The sequence below is a fragment of the Acanthopagrus latus genome, chromosome 11 (genome assembly GCF_904848185.1).
Source record: "Acanthopagrus latus isolate v.2019 chromosome 11, fAcaLat1.1, whole genome shotgun sequence".
Classification (NCBI taxonomy): Eukaryota; Metazoa; Chordata; class Actinopteri; order Spariformes; family Sparidae; genus Acanthopagrus; species Acanthopagrus latus.
Window position 1 is genome coordinate 17,218,719 of NC_051049.1, and position 13,581 is coordinate 17,232,299.

The window sequence follows — 13,581 nt, forward strand, 5'->3', positions numbered from 1 at the left end:
TGACGACAACTACAGCTGTTTCAATACCATTTTTTCTTCCCAATACAGATTTTGTATACTTCCAGCCCTGTGTGGAGGTTATATTATGTTATGGCTGGATATTTTATGTGATACCCCATCTAGGATTTTACAGGAGGCATTTACAAGCTGCTATTGGTGTCAGAACAACCCGAATGACAACTGAGCAGCCATTTCTGTGGCAACAGTATGAGATATTCACTGTATAATAACAATGTCGGACATTATCGCAGTTTCACGATATTACAACAAATGTTACTATAGGCAGTACAGTGAAATCAAAACAAATGGTTGTTTTGAGTTGAACAGACACTTAATGAAAATTTCACAATTCATCATGTGCTGACAGACATGAAACACATGTAGACATGTATTTTTAAAGGAGACCTATTATGCTTTATCTTTTTTATCATTTCCTCCAGTATTTTATATATGTTCTTGTATATGTAAATGATCTTGAAAGTTAAAAAAGTCCACAGAAGCTCCTCTCTCCCACAGAAAACACTGCTCTTGAAACGCCTCGTCGGTGGTCTCCCCCTCAACACAGATTCAAACATTTGCTGCTAGTTTAATAATACTAATAATGTAGAATGCAATGCCATAGATAACTAAATGTAAACGCATGATAACAATAAGTAGACCTTGAGGTAAGATTAATTACATGCTGCTTTTCAGAAGTCCAGAGTGAACCTTCACACTGAACTGGAACAAGTCCGCTGAAGCTGGACCAATTTAAATAAAAGATCTATAACAATACATTCAACTAGCCACCAGTTTCTTTACTCCTGCAGCCTTTCGAAGTAGAAGTCGCTGGGAGCGGGGGGAGTCTTTGCCTGTTTGTGAAGAGCTTCTTACCTAGTTTGCAGTTTCCAAGCCGAGCTGCGAACTCAATTGGCTGTTGACAAGCGGTGGCTGTGCACACATCGGCCACTCGGCTCTCGGGGAAATGAAGGGATTTCTGGTGACTTGCTGTTGACCATACTAATCACGGTGTGAACTGGTGGATAAGTCAAGTCAGTCAACCACTGTGTGGCAGCCTCCTGGGAAAGCAGGCTGCGTCAACACAGTGCCACCCTCAGTTTGGCAGCAGCAGCCACATGACACCTCCAGGCTGGCCTTGCTACAGCCTGTCTGGCTGCCTGCTTACTTCCCACTCTTCTTGCCAGCAAGTAATAAAGCTTAAATGCCAGCATAGGCATTTAAGCCTCAACCCTACCTCCCTGAACACACACACACACACACACACACACACACACACACACACACACACACACACACACACACAGCCTTGTCCCCCCTTGTGGCACCAGGAGAACCGGTTGGCAGCAGCACTGTTAACCAATGGCTTACTAAGGCAGGAGCAGCGGGTGCCAGATTGTTTTGTGCGAGCAATATCTCACACTTTCACACACACTTTAGCCCCGCAATCTCCCTGTCTAATTGCATTATTGCTGCATTATTGCAGTGTGCGGAGGTCCATGGTCGAGAGGGCTCAATAAAGATATGAGTCCTGGGAAAGACTGGGAGCGGTGGGATGAGAAAAGAGGAAGAGGGAGATAAAGGCGGCGGGGTGATATAAAAGAAACAGATAAAATGGAGAGAGGATAAGATCAAGAGGGTGAGGGCTGCTGAGGGACAGGGGAGGGGGGTCACAGGTACAAAAAAAACAAAACAAAAAGGAGTGTGAGAATTTAGAGTGTGAGGGCAGGCTGTCCAAAAATGGAAAGCGTTACATAATCGTCCTGGTTTGTTTTCCTGTCTATTGTCGTCGGCCTTTTAATCAGCAAGTTATCTCGAAACATCATGTGATCAAGGGCCTTTACAACGGAGAGCCGTGTTCAGCCGGTTTCCCACAGCTTTCTTGCGATAGAGGAGTTGACACACAGCAACAGGTAACACTCCGGGGACCGACGGCAGCCAGGTGCGCCCGGTGTTCACCTCGCAGAGAGAAAGGGTCCGTGACTCAGCTCACAGCCGGAGACCTCTTGCAACATGAGCGTGAGAAAGTCACTGAGGCGGAGAGCGTTTCAAAACCTACACCCTGTCTGCCTCACATCAGTACATGTGTTTTGGAACTCTGTCAGTGCCATTGTGTGGTGGAAAAATGACTCAGGTGTGCGGCTCACAACAATGAGGCGTGTTGGTAACATGTCTGACAGGGCGGCCGTGTTGCGCATGAAGGATATTCTGGATTATAGCTGGTTCAGGAGCATGTACGGACCGGCCCGCCTGCTGCCAAGAGCGACGTTCCCAATTACACACACAGACACGTGTGTGGTTTCACTGATGTCTCCACATGCCAGTCACACGGTCTGACATTGCAGATAAACCAAGATTTCATCTGTCTTTTAGTCTCAGATCTGACCTCGATCAACCACAGCTTTGAAGGGAGCACTGTGTAGTTCTGGAGAAGAAAGGCAATCTCAGATTTTTTATAGTTACAATATTAATGAGGTAATAATACAAACTCACACAGGGTACAAATATTTACTCTTCCCGCGGGTACACAGGCTGTTCTCAGAGGAAAATAAGTGTTTGGAGCGACAGAGGTGGCAGGGTCCGACAGTATGAACCTGTGTTATCCTTTCAGTCAGTTTGGTTACTCAGTTTATTCTTGCGTCATGAAAACAAGCAGCTTGTTTATTCACATCAGTCAACGCACATATTTCTCCTGTGGTTTACGTTTCTTCCCCAAAACTGGGGAGCGCACCTTTAAATCGGGGGAGAACAAAAACGCCTAAATCAACGTTTCAGCCTTTTTGATACCATCATTTATCCGCAAGCTGCCGGCGGTGATGTCACATAGCGCTCAGACAGGGTTATTTACTGCTGCACGCTCAAAGTGCAGGCGCGGAGAGAACCTAAACCCGTCTCTGCGCCTCTGTCTCTCCCTCTCTCTGTGTGTGTGTGTGCAGCAGAGGATCTGGAGCCCCGTGCGGCTCCTGCGTTTGCCTATCAAATTCACGATCTTGCGGCCAGCCGCCGGCGACGCCCCGCAGATCCAGGCGGCAAGCCGGCGAGAGGAGCGCCTTCCCCTGGTCGCCTGCGCGCCACGTGTCGCGGTCTCTGCAGCAGCTGGAGGTGTGTGAGCTCAGCGGAGAGACGTGCCTCCGGCTCCGTGTAGTGAAAGAAAAAAAAAGGATAAATAATAATATAGTAATGGATGTGTCGGTCTGTTTTCACCACTTTTCTCGACTACAAGCTCCAGAATTGCGCACGGCTTATGTTCATGTTTATTCGGGATGGAAAAAGTAGAGAGTAGTGGGAATACTTCCAGCAGGAGATGGTGAACTTACCTCCTGGTTCTCATAATAATGAAAAAGAAAAACAATATGATAAGAGTTTTAATCAGTCAGAAAACACTGATTTTTCTTTCTTTGGGATAAAGGATACACACAACACAAGGTACGTGATTATCACCTCAAGGACTCACCCAACTGTAAATACCCACCAGACTTCTTCTACGCTCAGACGGCGCAGGTTCATATAAAGTTCCCTGTTTGTGACCCGAGCGTACAGAGCTGCTGTCCCGTCAATAAACTAGTCGGCAAAGGCGCAATTATGGGTCCTGTTTCCCTGCCTTTACGGCTCGTCTGCCCCCCTGCGTCTCTCCAACTGCAATAAAGATAAGGAAATGAAATTATGACCTGAAATCTAAAAAAGCCTTGAACGCTGTGGGGGCGAGCGACCATAAGCGGGTAAGGAGGAGGAGGGGGGAGGAGGAGGAGGAGGAGTGATCGTGTGAGCTCTCCGGGCTCAGAAATATCTCTGCTCTGGCTCACATTCCGATAAGGGAGCCCGATCCAGCTCTCTCTGTAGGCGTGGTTTTCCCAGGCTTTTAAAACAGCAGCTGCTATTTACCTTCCCCTCTAATGTAAACCACCGCCGCCGCCGCCGCCACACACACACACACACACACACACACACTCCCTGCCTCCCTCTCTCTTCCTCACCCCCCCTCCTCCTCCTCTCTCTCCAGCCTCCAGCCTCCTCCCTGGCCCGGCGGCCCCCCGGCAGCCCGGCGGCCAAACCTCCAACCACCGCGCTCATAAAACATCCTGGCACGTGCTCCACACTCACAACACCGGCGGATGATTAAATGCCAAAATTTGTACCACAGAGTTGGGAACTCCGGTGGTAAATAACATGGAAATGGAGTGCGCGCGTTTAATTGCCCCCCCCCAAACGCTTTGAGTGCACGTCAGTGTATAACTAGTGTCTACGCGTGCGTGTGTGTGTCTGAGATTGTGTGGCTTCTGAGTCATCTGCAGTTGTTTCTTCTACTAATGTCATTATAACAGAAACTGTGAAGTTTGGTAGAAAGGAAAACAAAAGTGCTGCCTGCTGTTTGTGCCTCCCTGGCACACAACTGAAACTCTCTGATTGCATGATAGCCTTCTTCGCCACTTCCCTGAGGTGGTAGTGTTTTGTGTGTGTTTTTTTCTTTTCTTTCTTTTTTTTTGTTAAATCAAAAGTTTCGCTTTCTTTTTCCTTTGAATCAACAGGTATGAACTCATATGAGACACCTAATGCGCCCTGCTAAAGTCAGATGGTAACTTTGTGGTAGACGGGACGAACAAAAAGACTGAAGAAAAGTCATATCTTGGGTGATTTGGGGGTGTTTTTCTTTTACAAATTTCATTATCTAATCATGACATCTCCCTCTGTTGTCTCGCCTCGGCTGGATTAAAAGCCCTCTGTTCGCTCCCGGTGTCGGTGCCCAGTCAGCGGCTCCACTGTTAATATGTAAACGCTACGATGATTGAAGACTGAAGGCAGTTTCCCCGGCTGTGCCCTGAACCCGGGCCTTGCGCCATTGGCCGCCAGCTCAAGCGGCCAAACAACCAATGGGAGGGCGCCGACCACGAGCCGTCCTCCCTTGGGCCGCGTGTCCCTCGCCCTGATTGGTGGAAAGTTACTGTGGGAAAGAAAGTTTGGGAAGTTTCACACGAGCCGTTCGCGTGCAGTGCGAGATATAAATACAAGCCACACGCGGGGAGCCCGACAGAGAGACTCTGCATCCGCTCCTGGTAGCTGCCGCCGCCGCTGAAGCTGCTGCGCATCGCTCTGAAGGATTCTAACTTGATATCTCAGGATTTTTGTGCGTGTGTGTGTGTGAGAGAGAGAGAAACAGAGGGGACTTTTGAACACATTCATCGTCCTTTTATCCTGCACCAGTGGATCGTAATTTGCTGTGGTTTCGTGGGATATTTTCCGGAAGAAAAAAAAAAAAAAATGCCTGCCGATATGATGGAAAAAACCTCCTCCTCCCCGGTCGCTGCGACCCCGGCAAGCATGAACACAACTCCCGATAAACCCAAGACAGCATCCGAGCACAGAAAGGTTGGTACAAAGCATTTATTTTTGACAGAAAGCCTGAAACGTTGATTATTTTTTTTTATTATTATTATTTTTTGGACACATTTCTGCTCCTCATCCCAAAGCGAGGACGTTCACTTTTTACGCACGAATCGAGAAAGAGAAATTTAAACATGAATGTCGTTTTTTTTTCACCTTCAGTCATCCAAGCCAATTATGGAAAAGAGGAGAAGAGCCAGGATCAACGAGAGCTTGGGCCAGCTGAAAACTCTCATCCTGGATGCGCTCAAAAAAGATGTAAGTATACGCACTTAGCGGTCCTCCTGGTTTATTAATAGACATCCAAACTGCCGCTGTCAAACAGCGAGAAAGTGAGCGCGTAATCCTAACCATGCGTGTTTTCCGTCCCCTCAGAGCTCCAGACACTCTAAACTGGAGAAGGCGGACATCCTGGAGATGACGGTGAAGCATCTCCGGAACCTCCAGAGGGCTCAGATGACCGGTAAGTCACATTATCCCGGACTAACCTGACTCATGACTGTGCGTTCTAGAGCATATCTTCAGCCCTTGCTCCAAGAATTTCACCGATTTTAAGCAATTCTACAAACAAAGAAGCCGTGCATCCTGATTCTAATATACCCCTCTGGTGTCTCTGCAGCAGCCCTGAACACGGACCCCACAGTCTTGGGAAAATATCGTGCCGGTTTCAGCGAGTGCATGAATGAAGTCACCCGCTTCCTGTCCACCTGCGAGGGTGTCAACACCGAGGTCAGGACGCGGCTCCTCGGCCACTTGGCCAGCTGCATGACCCAGATCAACGCAATGAACTACCCCAGCCAGCATCAGCACCAGCACCCGCTCCCATCCACCGCCGGACCAACCCACCCCTCCTTCGGCCAGTCCATGGTGCAGATCCCCAGCTCGTCCCCGCAGGTCCTGCCCATGAACGCGGTGTCCTGCAAAGGAGGCTCGTCGCCGGCTAATTTACCCTCAGACGCCACCAAGGTGTACGGTGGTTTCCAGATCGTGCCTGCCACAGACGGACAGTTTGCATTCCTCATACCCAATGCGGCATTTGCGCCGAACGGCCCCGTTATCCCGGTGTACGCCAACAACGTGGGCACGCCGGTCCCCGTGCCGGCCGCGGTTTCCCCCGGAGCCCCGTCAGGCAACTCGGACTCAGTGTGGCGACCGTGGTGAAAAGCGGGGAAAAGGACCACAAAGACTTTAAAATGACACTTAACAATTCTCTCTTTGTTCAATGTTAGAAAGTTGTTTTGAAACTGTTTTTTTTTTTTTTTTTTTTTTTGTTCTTGTAAAATGGAAAGAGTATGCACTATATTTGTACAGCTAACAAGGGAGTAAAGTTCATATTGAAATGAGATCTGTATTGTGGAAGTCCGTTCACTGCATTTTTTTTTTTATATATATATATGAGTTGTCTTTTTTTAACTGTGTGATGCCAAAGATATGTTCGATGCTCTTATGATGTTCTTCGTTTTGGAAGACAAAATAAATTTGTAAAGATATCAAAAAAAAAAAAAAAAAATACACGCGCTTGTTCCTGCCTTTATTTGTTCCGAGAAAGTAAACATGATGTTATTAATGCTTAACAGTGGAAATGTGACGGATTTCAATTCGTCGTTGTAGTTTATTTTGGCGCCGGAACCAAATCAGATGGACACTTGGGTGCGTGCGTAAAAGCAAATCTGAGCTTTCAGAGAGGAACCAGACGCTTTGCTCAGCTCGCTTATCCCTTTTGCTCTGTGGAAGATACTTTTTATTAACTCTTCAGCTCAACAAGTGAGCGCAACACGGGTCAGAAAGAGATAGAAGTGTTAAGTGTTTCACCCGTTAGAGCAAAGCGCATCAGTGATAACGCTCTGTGCAACTATGAAAAAGGAAATATTGCATCGTGTGGTGGTCTGGTGTTTGTGGTTCAGCCTCTGCAGCAGCAACAACAACAAAATTAGTGTGCAGCTCGATGAGAGGCATGCATGTCCTCTCATTAGTGTCATTGGAGAGAAAGCCCACTGCACATGCTCGCACACTGTAAGTCCCACAGTCAGTAAATTGTTGTCTAATTATCTGAACGCGTCAGGCAGGCAGGAGACGGCAGCTCTGTGATCGAACAGACTCCGGCGTTAGACACCATGCAGCGCTGACTGTGCATGCAGCAGTTTTACCTTTTTACTGGTGCAAAAAAAAAAAAAAAAAAAAACTTTACCGGTGCTTTTCAGAGGTCACTCACGCCATCTAGCAGCGCAGTAGCGCACTGCAGTCTGATCGGCGCCCGCCGGATCAATGAGTGGAGCGTGAATGGCTGCTGTGGGTGTGCAACTGAGATGGAGAGGAGCGCAGCCTCCCTCTTATTGAATTTGTTAATCTATCTATCTAATCTAATCTATATTCTGTTTTGTTCTTGGGTTCACTTGTCAGACATAAGCGTTGATTCTGTAGGGAGTGGAGGGGGCACACATGCATGTGCCCCCTCCCCCCCAAAAAAAACAGTCAGTTTGGGGCCTGAATCTTTAGTTTCCCTTTGCATCAATATAGACGTTTCCACCATAAAGGCACAAATTGGTGAATAGAAATCTCCAGAAGGCAAGAAGTGCTTAAAGGCACATTTGCATATATGATTTTCTTGTGCCCAAACAAACCCTCTTTGTTTTCACCACTGAATAAACAAGCTGACCCTAAAGGACAACACAGTTTCATACTGCCTCACTTTGTTTATATGCGGCGGACCCTGCCACCTTTCATGGCTTCAAACACTGTTCTGGGGACTTTATCGTCATCAGAGAACAGCTTGTTTATTCGGTTACGGAGGATATTTCTGAGTTTGTATTATTACGCCATTAATATTGTAAATATTCTGATTCGAGAGTTTGCGTTACTTCTCCAACGCAAAACAGCGCCCCTTCTAATATGTGAAACAAAAACCTGCATGCTTGTTGTCATAGCAGCCATTGCAGAATCTCATCAAAACACGTGTCGCCATTGAATCTCTTGTCGTCATGTTTCGTGCCTATCTTTCTCTCATCATTGCAGAAATGCTTCAGCGGCCCCCTCCCCCTTAAGAGGTTCTAATTGGGAGACTCATTAGACAAACAACCAGCCAACAGGTTGAGGTGATCGAGTTAACAAAAAAAAAAAAAAAAATAGCTCAGAAATCATCACTGTGAGGATTTCCGCTGCTCCTTAATCGTCACCGGCAGCCCATCTCCTGACAGTGTGGAGCAGAGCGGAGCTGCAGGCTGTGTCTTCAATCAGAGCTGAGGGAGTTCCTCAATGCTGGGTGGGGGGGTTTGACAGCATAGGGACACGTTAAACACCTCGCCACTGAGCCATGTGGTAGCGCTCTGCTCTGCCCAGGTGTGTGTGCCCCCTCCAGCTATCCGAGTGTGGCCCTCCTTTGAAGGGGGTGTGTGTGGGGAGGGGGTGCAGGTGTTTGCAATTATCAGTGTGCTAAGAGGCACAAAGTGTGGATAAGTGCCATCATTTCGAATTTCCATCACACCTTTTTACGGGGGGCCACGCATCCCCGTTTGATTGAAGCCATGTGTGTGCTCGTGCCTGTGCGTGCATATGTCTTGTGTGTGTGTGTGTGTGTTTGTGTGTGTGTTTGTGGTGGATGCTGGGTGAGGACATGCCTGGCCAAAGGGCGCAATGGGTGAGGTAGTGGGGAGTTAAGTGGAGGGAGTGGGGGGTGGGGGGTTCAAGGAAAGGCCTACCACACGGGATAACAGTCGGCCTCCTGTGAGCCGGAGCTTCTCCTCACACACATACGCACACGCAGAGCGTTCCCACAGCATTCCAGCTGTGCTCGGACCGGTGTCGAGCTTCCTGCCCTGAGCCCCGGGGCCACAGCTGGACGTGGGACGTCTGGGAGGCACGTGGTGTGACCCGGACAACACCCAGCTGCTGAGCCCTCCCACCCCACCTCGCCGCTTTCCCCCCTTTTCCTCCTTTCCTCCCTTCACCCCCCCCCCCCAACCGACATCTTCAGTGGTCTCTTCCCCTCTGGAGAACAGCTTTACGAGCCTCTCCAATTACCCAGTGCAGTGGCCGAGCTGCCGGAGTGACCGCACACATGTCACAACACGACCGGGGGGTTAGCTGCCATGCGTGTCCATTAACTTTTCCCACACTCCGCGTGCATGCAGAGAGCGAAAGGAGGGGAAAAAAAGCCCCTCTGCTTCCTCCTTGGCTCCCTAAGTGCTACCATATGGTCCGCTCTCTCCCTCTCTCCCTCACGGTTCCTCTGTCTCTCTCTCCCTCTCTCTCTCGGCCCGTCACTGAGGCTGTCTTTGATTGCAGCCCAGACAAGCGAGAGCTTTATGATTTAAGCCCAGGGCTTGCTGTACCAAGCCCTGGACTCATTTTGAAGCCAAACTCCTCTCCCCTCCATCCCCTTGCACCCCCCCTCTCCCTCCTCCTGCAGTTGCAGGGGAAGGCTGTTTTCTGGCAGGAAATGAATAGCTCCCAGATGAGCGCAGGAACCTGAGAGGTCGTGAGAAAGAGGCGAACCCCCCTCCGCAGGCCCGGCCTGCTGCCAGCCGCCGGGGGAATGTGGGAGAGCGCCTCTCTGACACACGCATCAACCCCTCTGCCCTCCACCACACCGCCTGACTGACTGACTGCCTGCCTCGGCGCTGGGCCCTGAGCCTGGAAATAGACTGATAGACAGGGCAACCGCCACCGAGCCAGGCAGCATGGCTCATCAGCCAAGCAGGGAAAGGGAAAGCTGTGGGAGGGGAGAGAGTTGGATCTGTGAGGGCGGAAGTGGATCAGTGTGTGTATGCAGTCTGAATCCTGACCCAAGCACACAATACAATGGAAAGTTAGAATTAACTTTACATCGGACTCATGTACGACCCTGAGCGGGTGTTTGCGCAGATTTTGTACACAGACAGACACACACTCACTCACATGCTTCCCCCCCGCCTCTGTCCCAGAGGCTTACACTCATTCCAGAGTACACACTCACTCAGACAGGTGTTCCTTGTCAGGAGCTTTTTCCCTTTGGTCCACTGTGTGCTGAACTAACATTTATTCCTGGAGAGGTTGACACTGTTATGGTTGGATGTGGTCAGAAGTGTAGCCACAGTTGTCCAGGCGTATTTTAGGATCTTTTTTAGATTATTCTTCTGCTTCAGCGTGACATGTTGAGATCAGCTAATTACAGAGTGAGGGGGCAGCCAAAAGCACAGGATTGTGTCTGCGGCTCAAAGACCTAACAGCTTATGTAGTGCAGTGGTTCCCAAACTTGTTGGTTTGTGAGCCCTTAAAATGAAGCCATATCTATTTCTGGCCTACTCTATATTACCGGTTGCAGTGTTAGTTTGCTGATGAGGTGTTAAGAGAGTTATGATGGCTACTTTTGTTGGACCATATATTGTCCCAGAAATAATTGCAATAAACTTTATGATTGCCCTTTTAATCCCATGTCATACCACTAATGTAATAATGTAGTAGCGTAATAATACAAAGATACCCTTTCACAAAGCAATGACTTTAAAAAAGGTAGGCTATATATTGACAGTTTACGGTGGGCCATGTCCATACATCAATAAGTCGGTAAGATAAGGTCAAAAGGTTGATGACTTAATCTTTGTGACAGGACTGGTGAGCAGTTCAACCACAAAGTGATTTTCCCTTGTCTTGGTGTTTCATTTTAAGGGGATTTTAGAGACCTGAAGAGGTGAAAGAATACAGTTTTTTCACTGAAATCAAGCAAAAATTATAAAGAAGTAAAAAAAAAAAAAAGATTCCTGGGAAGACATTGGGACATGTTGACTTGTTGATATGTGACATACTGTCATAGAGGGAACACTGACATCAGAAATATGGAGACGAAGAAACGTCAGTGTCCCTCAAAGCCCGAGATGAAGCCCTCAGGTTTGCCCTCTTGTTGCATCCTCATCCCAAAGATATTCAGTTTACTGTCACAGGGGAGTAAAGAAACCAGAAAATACTTGCATTTTAGAATCTAGGATGAGAGAATTTGGACCCCCTTTTTTTTAAAAAAAAAGAACTTCTCATTTTCAAATGATCATTTCAAAGGTGACAGCTGATTAATCTAGTGTGAACAAGACAGGCAGCACTATGTGCATGTGTAAGGTTGCAGCTGCAGATGACAAACAATATGTTCGCTGATTTAGGCAACATTGTACACTTCATCTTTCACACAGCGGATGTACGTGGCTTCTGACTCACATGCAGCTATTAAACAGCAATGTTATACTTCACTCATCCATAAAGTGACTATAGTAAAGAGCAGATGAGGGGAGCTTGAAATGATGTGTGCGTGCTTTCAAAAGGGCATGCAGGTCTCACGGACCTGATCTCCACTCCCCTATTATTAGTGCTTTAGTCATCAGATCTGCTCGGTCCTCCGTTAGCTGCGTACCCGGTGACTCAGTGCCCGTCTAACTCTACATGGCGTTACCCCCCCCATGCTTCCATCTCCCAGTCTCACTATCTTTCTCTCTCACACTCTTTTCTTTGTCTCTCACACACTCGGTTCACGCAGGGCTCCTATGGTAACCTGTGGGCCCAGTAAACAGGACAAGCTGTCTACACACAAATCCCAGCAGTGTGCGTGCCCACTTTCCTTGGCTCACCCTGCATGGCAACAAAAACCCCACCAGAGGCTCCCACCACCAGCCCATTCAAATGTCAGCCACCTCGTTTGAAGTCGCAGACTGCTATGTAAATCCACAGTGTTTCTCACCAGCCCAGCCTCTCACACACTCTCAAAAACAAGACTCTAGCAAAGGTGGTCCTGTGATGCTGGATGATTGTTTCTTTTATAGTCTCCAGCCTTTAGAAGTTTTTCATCCCTATAGCCGATCCTCCCAGTTTTGGTTCGTAAACATGTTGTTGAGGGGTTCTGGTGGATGGTTTTAGGGCACGGTGACTTGAGGAGAGCAGGACATGGCAACCATACGAAGCCGTCAGTTACAAAGTTGGCACATCCCCCCGAAGTCTGGGCGGTGACAGTGATGACCCCATCACACTGCGCCTTTGTATGACCTGTCCTCCAGCTACTCTGGATCCCAAGGCCAATTGAGTGGGAGGGTTTCCCTCCTCAGAGACCATCACAACAAACAAATACACCAGACAAACAAGTTCCCACCGCATCAAAGTCCAAACAACTGCCAACGGTGACAGTTTGGTTGGTTTTGGTATCGCACAAAGAGGTTCTTCATGAAGCACTTCTGAGCCTCTCGCTTTTATCCTTCACAGCCAAGTTTCCTGATCTCAGGGTCAGGGCCCCCAGTATTTGTCCCCAGAAAAAAAAAAAGGAATCCATAATCAAAAAGGAAGGATTATAATAAACCACAATAGTATGAAATGTGCACTTCGATATTATGCTTTCATTGGGAGTTATTTAATATGTGCGCAAGAGACATTGCTGGAGTCAGTTAATTTCAGCTAACGTGAAGAAGAGGGTACAATTACAATGCGTCATACTTACTGTATGTATTGTAAAGTTTTCAGGTCCTAAAGAGCAAAAATTAGAGTTGTGATATGTAACATATATGTTATATATGTTTTTGAGTTGTGTACTTACATTATCCCAAATGTAGAGGTAAGATCTTTAGCCCGAGCCCGAGCCCGAGCCCGACCCGGCCCGAAATTCGGGTCGGGTCGGGCCTAAAATGTCAATCATTACGTTCGGGTCGGGTCGGGCTCGGGCTTCTCTCTCGCTGACTTTTTTTTTTAATAAATATATGTTTATAAAAATGTATAGTAAAACGATGTGTGGATACTAAACTAAGGAATACTTGTTGTAAATAAATAATTTGGATAAAACAGAGAAGGCGGCGCTGTAAGGTAATTGCTATATAACTACTACTACACAGGAGGCGCAGAGCAAGAGCACGATTTGCGCACGGCTTTGCGGACATTTCGTGAACGTAATCTTGAAATTTCGGGTTTGCTTCGGGCTCGGGCTTGCAAATCAAGTTAATTGGTCGGGCTCGGGCTGGGTCGGGCTTTAATGCCTGCGGGCCTGGGTCGGGTCGGGCTGGATTTTTCAGGCCCGATCTTACCTCTACCCAAATGTTTCCAACAATGTTCAAAAACCCAGACAAATCCATATTTTCATTGAAGGTAACGGTGCGTTTCATTTGGTCACCACTTGCTCGAGGGACTTTCTGAAAGTCTTTAATTCAGTAAAGGAGGAGATAAGTGTTTATCACTGGACAACATATCATGGCATGATAACCCCGATGA

General features: G+C 47.8%; 1 protein-coding gene and 1 long non-coding RNA gene across 3 annotated transcripts in view; both read left to right on the plus strand.

The window, feature by feature from the left end:
• LOC119029108 overlaps positions 1-13,581 on the plus strand; it is a 102,626-nt gene that overhangs the window by 56,616 nt on the left and 32,429 nt on the right. The gene's annotated exons all lie outside the window — the stretch shown is intronic.
• Positions 4,659-6,888, plus strand: her6 (hairy-related 6). 2 transcript variants are annotated; one of them, XM_037115703.1, is made up of 4 exons: positions 4,659-5,361; positions 5,539-5,634; positions 5,752-5,839; positions 5,999-6,888. In XM_037115703.1, exons 1-4 carry the CDS (start codon positions 5,254-5,256, stop codon positions 6,535-6,537), a joined length of 831 nt encoding a protein of 276 aa, XP_036971598.1. In that variant the 5' UTR covers positions 4,659-5,253; the 3' UTR covers positions 6,538-6,888. The 2 variants fall into 2 exon arrangements, with proteins under 2 accessions (XP_036971598.1, XP_036971597.1); XM_037115702.1 differs by having other exon boundaries at positions 4,673-5,361; positions 5,996-6,888.

Coding starts and splice junctions, on each gene's coding strand:
- her6 (XM_037115702.1), top strand. CDS start 5,254: ATGCCTGCCGATATGATGGAAAAAACCTCCTCCTCCCCGGTCGCTGCG. Junction 5,635..5,751: donor TGGATGCGCTCAAAAAAGAT/GTAAGTATACGC, acceptor CCGTCCCCTCAG/AGCTCCAGACACTCTAAACT. Junction 5,840..5,995: donor CCAGAGGGCTCAGATGACCG/GTAAGTCACATT, acceptor GTGTCTCTGCAG/CAGCCCTGAACACGGACCCC.